The sequence below is a fragment of the Gavialis gangeticus genome, unplaced genomic scaffold (assembly GCF_001723915.1).
Source record: "Gavialis gangeticus isolate Ggan-Ray unplaced genomic scaffold, GavGan_comp1, whole genome shotgun sequence".
Classification (NCBI taxonomy): Eukaryota; Metazoa; Chordata; order Crocodylia; family Gavialidae; genus Gavialis; species Gavialis gangeticus.
In genome coordinates this window covers 46,938,635-46,948,943 of record NW_017728992.1, presented here as the reverse complement: position 1 = coordinate 46,948,943, position 10,309 = coordinate 46,938,635, and the positions used below count along the sequence as shown (strand labels likewise).

The window sequence follows — 10,309 nt, the reverse complement described above, 5'->3', positions numbered from 1 at the left end:
GCGCGGGCGGGTGCAGGGGCCCGGTGGCGGGGCGCTGACCGCGGGTCCCCCGTCTCCCCGCAGCAGGTGCCCGGGCGCGTGCAGCGAGTGGCATGAACCTGGAGGGCGGCGAGTGCGGCATGACCTCGGTGAGCTGCGGCAACGGGAAGCTCCGGCAGTGGCTGATCGACCAGATCGACAGCGGCAAGTACCCGGGGCTGGTGTGGGAGAACGACGAGAAGAGCATCTTCCGCATCCCCTGGAAGCACGCCGGCAAGCAGGACTACAACCGCGAGGAGGACGCCGCCCTCTTCAAGGTAGGCCTGGGGCAGGCGGTCCCCGGGGCCAGCGGGGCTGCTAGGGGGCTGGGAGGGACCCCTCCGCTCCCCTCCCCTCCTTCCTCGCCCCTCCCTGGGGGCTAATGTGTCCAGGTCCCCTCTGGAGCCGCCCTGGGGCTCACAGGTGGGTAGCCACCTCTCCTTGGCAGCGCCTCAGGCTGGCCTAATGCCCCAGCCCAGCCACTGTCCCCTGCCACCAGCACCTTCCCGTGTCCTGTGCCCAGTTCTCCCAGATCCCACCCTCCCGTGGGGACTGCTTTGCCACCGACCCCATCAGGAGCAGGACCCAGCCTGGCGGGGGGCGGGGCTTTCAAAGCATGCCTGGCTGGTTGCTGCCCCAGTGGGAGTGCTTGCCACAGGACCAGATTGGGGGGGGGGGGCTTTTTTTCCTTCATTAACAAGGGTTTCCAGATGGTGCATCTTCCCCCCTCACCCCTCAGGCCATTCTGTGCTACAGACTTGTTCAGCTGCTGAACAGGTCTGTCAGCATCTATCTGCCTTGTAGCTTTTTCCTTCCTTGGCTGTCACATCCCCCTGCCCCCTTTCTAAACTGCTTTCATCCACAAGAAGCCATCTCAGGTGTATTTTCACATACATCTATAAGGAGAAAGTTCTCTGTCTCTCTCTGACTCACTCACTCACATGCCATCTCTTACACACTCAGTCTCAGATGCACACACACATGCACACTCAGTTTCTTACCCACATACTCTATTTCTCACACCCACACACACACACTGGCACTTTCAGTCATGCACATGCACACTCATACAGAGTCGCATGCAAACACACTCATACTGACCCTCACTCATGCACACACACACTCATTCACACACACACTCACACACATCCACACTCACTGACATTCATGTATACACACACTCTTACTCACATACACACACATGCACTCACACTGACGCTGTCACTCATGCACGCACACTTATTCACACACACGCTGACACTGACATTCATGCATATGCACTCACACATACATGCACACACACTCACACTGACACTCTTACTCATGCGTGCGCACACTTTTAAATTTTTGCAGTATTATACCACATCCTTTGATTTCTCCTTCCTTTCCTCCCCTGTGTGATTGTTTGAAATGTCTTCAGGCTTGGGCGCTTTTTAAAGGAAAGTTCCGAGAGGGCATTGATAAACCAGACCCCCCAACCTGGAAGACAAGGTTACGGTGTGCATTGAACAAGAGCAATGACTTTGAAGAACTGGTTGAGAGAAGCCAGCTGGATATCTCAGATCCATATAAAGTGTACAGAATTGTGCCAGAAGGAGCTAAAAAAGGTAATCACAGATTTTCTATATCTGTACCTATATGTTAAAGATCCTTCCAGTCTCATGGCCCATCTGGTTAACATGCCTGGTTCTGTAGCCAGTAGAATTGGAGGTAGTTGGCAGGGTAGAGTTGCACTTAGTAACTACTTAACTCAGAGATGCATAAGCTTTTGTAAGCAACAGCTTGCTTTGTCAGGTGTGGATGAAGCAAGCTGTTTGCTGCTTATGAAAGTGTATGCATCTCTGATTTAGTTACCTCTAAGGCCTTCTGTCTGACTTTAGACTAACAGCTAACTACTTTTCTCTTCTCCTTTGAGGTAGTTACCATACATCCAACTACCTTTGATTCCCCAGCCTGAATAACCTGGTACCCATTTCCAGCTAGGTTAATTAGGGAGTGGCTCTTGGCATAAGCCTAGAGTGGGGCTCAAACTCAAAATTCTGGAGCTGTAGTAAGGCAACACAACATGAAACATTTTAACTGCTCTTTGGGGATAGAAAGCAAAGAAGCAAGCCAGCATGTGTGTGTGTAGGTCTTACTTCTCACAATCAAGAAATGAAGAGATGATCAATGTGTTTTACATCACTCCAGTGTCATGTTTCTGAAGTAACCACATAGTCACTCTGATGTCCAACTTTGTAGGAATCATTACAATAGCAAGATGGGCAGTTTGCAAACTTCTCTTATTCAGAGGGTTTAAACTAGAGGTTTTGTCTGAACAAGGACACCAGGAATTTGAGTCGCACAGCATTTTAAAAACTGTCTCTTGGTTGGAGGGATGGGCTGTCTGTAAACCACTGGAGGAGCATAACCTTTTGTATAGACAATACAGTTCAGTTTGAAGCATGGGGAAGCCTACCTTAGGCAGCCAGCTGATGGACAGACAAAAAAGAGTTGCTTATTGGAAGTGGGTTTTAAATAAAGGTGGAACAGAACAGCCTGTGCTCACCTGCTTTGGGGTGAGTGCCCCCTGAAGTCCTGCACAGGGGACAGGTACAGTCACAGTCTGGGATTTCATGAGCTTGGGACTGCTCTCCAGCTCTTGGACATACCCCACATGTACACTTGCTGTCAGAGTGCATGGGGGCTTGTGTGAGTAGCAGGTGCTCTTCCTGTGTGCACCAGACGGTTCTGGGGGATAGAATCCCTGCCAATGTCTCCAGGGACAGGATGGCTGTGCATCATCTCCATATGGGCTAGTGTCTACAGGACACATTTGAGCCCATAACTTTAGGGTGCTCCGTGCAGAGAGGAAGTTCCTAGTTACAGGTGCTTTCTTGCACCAGTGTCTCAACAGTAGGTCACTTTATGTTTTCTCATGCTAGAGTTCATGGCTTTCTTATACCCTGATTGTGTACATAGGGGCAAAACAACTCAGCATGGAAGATCAGCCATTAATGATGAACCATCCTTTCCCAATGACTTCTCCTTACACTTCACTACAGCCTCAGGTACAGTATCACTCACACTTTTTATTTTAAACAAACACATTAGATGCCAGTGAAGATAATTTTTTGCAGTACCTAGCTTTCTATCCTGGCTTACTAGTGTTTAACTATGCTTGGGAAAATACCTTTTCGGAAATGGAGAAATTTGGCAGCAGTGGCTTTTATCATGTGAAACCACGGGGCTGTGGATCTATCTTGGCTTCTCTAAAATCTGAATCGCAGCTCTGTTTTGGTTGGTAATTGACATTTGTGTTGCTGTTCTACTACTGGGGCCACGGTTTTTAAACATGTGATGGAACAGTGCTAGGTTTATGGCTAGAGGGCCATGGCCCCTCCACTCAGGGTTAGACCAATCACCATATTTGGGGTCAGGAAGGAATTTTACCCATGGTGAGATTGGTACAGACTGTGGGGGTCTTTGTCTTCTTCTGTAGTGGGCAGGCATGGCCCCTTTGGATCTCTTAAGAATCTTTTAACAACCTTGCAGCAGCAGGACATTGACTGTCATAGCCCCCCTGCTTTACCTGTGGCAGGTTAGGGTGTTATGTCCTGTGGTTTTGTCAAGGTTGACTGTGTAGTTTTGCTAATAGGTTAGACAACAGATTTTTATGGGATGGTCTGGATAAGGATGATCCTAGCTCTGGCAGGAGGTTGGGCTAGATGACCTCCAGCCCAACTTCTCTATGATTCTATTCTAAATTAGTGGTTTCCAGCCATGCTCTGATTAGATTTTAAAATAATTTCAGCATGGGTTTTGTTTAGGCCAGTGGTGACAAGCAGCTCAGGTGAGAGCCTCTTTCTGGCAGCAAACCATTATTCCTGTCTCTGTGATAACAGGGTCTGACAGAGCTTTGGAAGCACAGATGACAAAAGGTCTCAAATAGGAGAAACAGTGTAACAAAGCAAATATAATGATGATATAATTCTGATATAAGCAAATAAAATAATGTCTTGTTAAACTGAACAGGTGTCAAACTACATGCTGCCTCATGAACGGAACTGGAGAGAGTTTGCCCCAGAACAGCACCCTGACATTCCCTACCAGTGCAGTGGTGTTCCTTTTGCCACACGTGGTCACCCCTGGCAAGGTCCTGCCTGTGAAAGTGGTAAGAACAGTTTACTTGAGGTCAATTGTATACACCAGTGGTGCTCAACCTATTGGCCCTGTGCACAGGCCCATCTGTTGGCTGTGGTGCCCAGCACTGGCCTCTCCTACTCCTGCACTCGGGAACTGGGTCCTGGCACTGCTTCCCTGCATCCCCTGCACACTGGCATTAGGCCCTGGGGACCTGGCACCATTCTCTCTTGCTCTCTGCCTGACAGAACTGGGTCCCGAGGGCCCAGCGCCAACCCACCCAGCCCTGTGAACTGGGATCAGGCTCTGGGTCCAGCATGCAGGGTCTGGGGTTCCCCATGGGTCCAGAAATTTGGCAGTAGGGGAGGGGTGCCACTACACCAACAATTTCCAGACTTCTGGGAAACCTTGTGGGCCAAATCTGGCCCTCAGGCCAGAGATTAAGCACCCCTGATATATACTGATCTACAGAGATAAGAATTGACTGCCATAAATGAACAACCAGCTTTCTATATCTGAGTTGTGGCTCCTCTACAATTTACATTGATAGCTTTATTTTCCAAAGACTGAGCTTTCTTGGATGGCAGCTGTGGGTTAAGGGCACCTCTGAAAAATCCCGTCATACACTTCCATATCCCTTATTACCAATAGGTGCATCTACATGAGTGGCTGAATAACACTGCGCAGTAGCACATCACAGCACAAACAGTGCTAATAAAATACTGTGTAGTAGTACTGCACAGGAGTGTCACTAAAAAAGCGTTCACCAATGCTACTGCACAGTAACTGCAGTTACTACACATTTATGTAGTGGTTATTATACAAGTACTACATACATGTGCAGTAACCACTGTGTAGTAGTGTCTCCTGTAGATGCACCAACAGTGTGTTATATTGCCAATCCTGTGCCTTCAGGTATTTTCAGTATTATAAAGTCATAATACTGTCTTTAAAAGCAAGAGGGATTTCTTTTTTTAAACAGCAACATGTTTTCTTAATTTTCTTCTTGAGTCTTTTGTGGTTCACATTTTTTCAAATCTAAACCGTGGTTTTTGTTTCTAAGTGAAAGCTGAGATTATTATTTTTTTGTGACTTGGGCACACAGGAGCCCTAGTCACAGATTACACTCAGTGTCAGGCTCTGTACAGATATAGAACAAAAGGACAGTCTCTACCCTGAAGAACTTACAGTTTGAGAGTCTAACAAAATTGCAGCATTTCAGGATCAGGAAAATATTAAACACTGTGAAAGGTGGAAACTTCTGTGAGCCTTGAAAATAAGTGAGGTAGAAAAATAAAGATTCCCACCCCTTATGAGGAACAGAGGCAAAGAACGTAGGTGATGTGTCCAGGATTGTACAGGAAATCAGTAGGGCAAAGGAAGTTGCAGCTCAGGTTGGGTTTAGTTCCTTAATCGTGTGACTATTCATTGTGCTATGAATGAGTGCAGGGTTAGACTCCTAGGCTGTGTCCACATACAGTATGTTCAGGTGTTCTTTGCACTGCAAGGGAGCAGCACAGGGGTTTAAAAAAAATCTGCAAAAATAAAAGCAGTGTGGCGGATATAGGGGCTGCTCAAAAGTGGAGTTTAGCCAGTTGGATTCCAGATAAGTCTGGCACCAGCCTCTGTTACTCCACCCGGGGTAACTTGCCATGCAACAGAGTGTGAATGGCATAGGCATTCCCCATGGACAATTAGCAGAGGCACAAGATGCGTCGCTGCTAGTTGTCCATGGAGAACCAAACATCCATGCACATGTGGATGTGGCTCTACTGCATATGCGCTTATCTTGGTATATTTGTTTCACAAGTAAAACTCCCTCCACATTCAGATGTGGAGGTATTCAAGGGTAGAAGTCCTTGGACCAGATGAGATGAAGGTGAAAGAATATTTAAAACACATAAGATGTAACCTCTTCAGAAGAAGAAGTGATTGCATGGTTTCAGTACTGTGAAATAAACTTCTAATTGCACTTGTCTACTGAAAGTTAAACATGCTTCATGTGGCAGCTTATACAGTTAAGATACAATTGAGTTATTTAGCCAAAATTTTGTATACATTTCTGTCCAAATTACTCCCCATACAAAAGGTATCTCAGTAGGATCATTAAAAAGTCCAATCTGGTTTTGGTCTGAAGATTTTGGTCTTTTTTATTGAACTCAGGCTAACAGAAATATTTATTTTGAAATGAACTGTGTTCTATGGTCTTGGTAATAGACGCTATATACTATGCTAAGATGTGTAGACAATAAAAGAAAGCCAAGATGTTTCTACATCTAAAAAGACTAAGTCAAGTATTGCCAGGGATGTAATTTTGAGAAAAGAGAAATCACAAAAGTGTACTGTGTAATCCCCTGCCTCTCCAGTACTTTATTCACCTAGTGAAATTGTATGCCTAGTGAAGGTGGATTCAGGGGGTGGGGAGGGAGTGGGTACAATAGTGCAGGCACAGCCCCCTTTGATTCCTGGTCCTCCCAGAAGTTTAGAGCCAATTGCCTGGCAATGGCACCATTTCTAGTCAGGTAGCAGTGAGGGAATCAAGTGACTTCCTGGCTTATTATAATCTACCTGGTTCCTTCTAAATTCTTGATTCTACAATGACCCTCTTCTTTTAATGGTCTTTGATGGTCTTCCACTAATCAAGCTATGCTTTCTTCTGTAATTCTTCTATTAGCTGCTTCTGTAAATGTAGTTCCTATTTTACAACCCTGCAGACTCTAGCTAGAAACATTAACTCGGGTGTGGAAATAACATTTGGCAAAGCAATGGATGCACTGTCAAGATGCTCAAGAAAGTGAGATTTTGCTTTATGAATCTGAAAAAGAGATGTCCATTTTATTCTAATGACTAGAAAAACATCTTTTGATGATTTGCCTAGTTTGTTGGGTTGTTATACAAATTTGCAATCTAGCAAATTAACACCTGTTCCAATAAAGACTTTTTCCTTCTGCTTCAATTGTAAATGGAATGATATACCCCTGGGCCCCTTGTATATTGGTAAAGTTTCTAGTTTCTTTTTCACTGGAGAAAAATGGGTGTTGCATTATTTGGTGATAAACTACAGCATCTGCATCCCCCTTTTCAAAATCCTAGATCTGCCCATGGTTGTAGATGATGAGAGGAAAAACCCATGCCAAAATTGATAGATAAAGAACAAGTCATAGGGAAACTGAAATCCTAAAAGAATAGCATATACAATTCCAAATAAGAAAATCTAGATACAGTCTTCTTAAGATGTTATAATTAAGTTGCTCCGGGCAGGAGAAAATAGTTTGGTGGGTTTTTTTACATGCTCAATTTCTTGTCCATAGTTGTGAACTCCTGTTGAAATTTTCTCTTGGGTTTTTAGGTAGTTAGACATCATCTGCTTTTTGTTTCTGAAAACAGGTTGTCAGGTGACTGGAACCTTTTATGCTTGTGCACCACCTGAGTCGCAGGCTCCAGGAATTCCAATAGAGCCAAGCATAAGGTCTGCTGAAGCTCTTGCCTTGTCAGGTAAGTCTATGCAACTCTGAACCATACAAAAGGTTCTTCCTAGAACTTTCTCAAGTCAATATTTCTCCCTGTTAAGAGGACCTTTCTTCAAGAGTGAACTGAAGCTCTTTGCCTGATGATTCCTTAAACTTAGGCCTCCTTTCAGCAAGATATTCAAAACATCTGGATAACTGTAAGCATGTGAATAGCCTCCCTAAGATATTGGATTTGGACTGAGATCACTGGGACCATGCACATGCTTAAGATTATTTATGTTTTAAGTATATTGCTGTAGCAGGGCCTTTCTTCAGCCATCAAATAGGAAAATGGCTGACAGAGGTTAATTCTTCTTTAGTTCACTATTCAGCCCTGTTCCTTTCGGATTCAAAGGCCTGGGGTTCTAAATTAAAAAAAAAAAAGTACATTTTGTCCTGATCAGATATATATGATCATTATGCTGGAGATGCCACTTGTTCTCTATGAAAATAAAATCTTTGGGCAGTTTTGTAGACATGCAGACTCAAGGGTGAGGAATTTTTTTACTCCCTTTTTTCTTTTTTTACATTAACAACAGAAAGATACAATACTAATGGATGAAACATTGTTTGCATATAGAGAGTTAAATATGTTCTGAAGAGCCCTCAAAGAGCTGGGTAGCTTTTCTGGATCAGCCTTATACGCATAAGATTGTATGGGTTCGTTGCAAGGCTGAACCTTTAACAATCAGTCTTCTCTACTGAACCACTTTACCACAGTGCCTAAGATTTCAAATGCAATTTTGTTTTAAAGTTAAGGGAAGGCCAATTCTATAAAGCAACGAACTGCATTTTTCCAAAACCCCTAAGTGGTTGCTTCAGATGGTTATATGCAAAATCTGGAGAGAAACACTAGCTTTTTCCTTATAACATCTATAGAAATTTGCTGAGATTACGGGTTAATTCTTATATAACTTGTGAAGAAAGAACCCCTTTTTTTTTTCCATTCATGAAAAAGCCAGGCATTAATCTTTACCATATTTTAGACTGTCTGCATGGAGGACTACTGGATTTGTCACTCCAGTGGCACCGGTTGGTAGAAGCTGGCGTTGGAATCTGTGTTTCCTTATACAACCTGCTTTAATATTTAAATTCAGTGTATATTCTTTTGCTAATCTGAGGCTAAATTCTGGGAGGTGCTGAATGTTAGGAATGGCAGGTGCTCAGGACCTTGTAAGATGTGGCCTATTAGCATGAATAGTATTGCTCTGTAATGTATTTATAACACTGTATTGCAGTAAAATTTTTCCTTTCTAAAACTGTATTTGCAGACTGTCGACTCCACATCTGTTTATATTACCGTGAAACACTAGTAAAAGAGGTGACGACTTCAAGTCCTGAAGGCTGTATGATATCACATGGCCAAAATTATGAGGCCAGTGGCCTGGATCAAGTTATCTTCCCTTACCCAGAGGACAACGCCCAGAGGAAAAACATAGAAAAATTATTGAATCACTTGGAACGGGGAGTGATACTGAGGATGGCGCCTGATGGGCTTTATGCTAAGAGACTTTGTCAGAGCAGAATCTACTGGGATGGGCCTCTGGCACTATGCAGTGACAGGCCCAACAAACTGGAAAGAGAGCAGACATCCAAGCTGTTTGATACCCAGCAGTTTTTAGCAGGTAATTCTCAACCTAGGTTCTATACTGTCTTTGCAAATGTCACCGGCCTGCTGTCAGGAAGTTTCCAGAGCAAGAGCTTTTTCAGTTTACAGCAGCCAACAAAGTCAAGCATGGGGAGATGCAGGTGCTCAGCAGGCATTTGGTCCTAAATGTCTGGGCTAAATGAGTACAGGGAAGGGTAGTGTTCAACTGGTGCAGAACCATGCCAGTGATGCTTTCAATGCACAGAGATGGCTCTTGTTGAGAGCAATGGGAACTACTCATGCTCACTCAAGGATGCTGTAAGGTTCCTGTCATTTTATACTGGGTAGAGGGAACCCAGTGAAACATCCTTTCCCAATATGGAGGAGCAGAGGGGAGTGGATTCTGATCTCAGATAGGTTAGTGTAAGCCTTGAGTAACCCTATAGTTCAAAGTCACATGACTCCAGGGTGAGCCTGAAGCTGGGCCCAAAGTATTTAAAGTATGACTCCCAACAGAAAGAGGGGAATTTTTTGGATCTGGGTTTTTTGGTGTGTGTTTAAAAAAAATACCCTGGGGCATATTTGTGAGGTGATTTTAGAAACTCTGTCTTTCCCATCTTTCTGGGATAGGGTGGGACTGTCAGGTCAGATGAAAGGTCAGATGAAAAGACCGTAATGAAAGGTCAGATGCCTGGAGAATGAATAATGAGGTAGAACACATGTGTTTACCTCCCCTGTGTTGGTTTTCTCCTTTATAGGCAGTAGTATGGAGAGGGGAACAGTCTCCACAGGGTAGCTCCTTCTTCTCCTGCACAGTGGAAGGAGGGCCCAGAAGTCAAGGGTTAGAGGCTTAGCCTCTACTTTCCAAGAGCAGGCACTGTGAGGAGAGTAGCCTGCTCCGCATAATGTGGCTGGAACAGATTATTTCCCATTGAGGACAAGGGTGCAACTATAGCAGCCACAAATAGTGTTGTCCCTCTCTTAGGACTGGGCTGAACCAAAGGAAGACTCTGGAGCTGTAGAATGGCCTAGTCTTCCATCAGGTCAGAGCATTTCAGACACAGGGACCCGT

General features: G+C 44.6%; 1 protein-coding gene across 1 annotated transcript in view; it reads left to right on the top strand.

The window, feature by feature from the left end:
- IRF4 (interferon regulatory factor 4) overlaps positions 1–10,309 on the top strand; it is a 25,695-nt gene that overhangs the window by 3,269 nt on the left and 12,117 nt on the right. Inside the window, exons 2-7 of the mRNA XM_019521921.1 lie at positions 64–296; positions 1,439–1,625; positions 2,980–3,068; positions 4,033–4,171; positions 7,528–7,635; positions 8,921–9,274. Of these exons, the coding sequence (XP_019377466.1) occupies positions 93–296; positions 1,439–1,625; positions 2,980–3,068; positions 4,033–4,171; positions 7,528–7,635; positions 8,921–9,274 (1,081 nt within the window). The 5' untranslated portion in view covers positions 64–92. The remainder of the gene's footprint in view (positions 1–63; positions 297–1,438; positions 1,626–2,979; positions 3,069–4,032; positions 4,172–7,527; positions 7,636–8,920; positions 9,275–10,309) is intronic.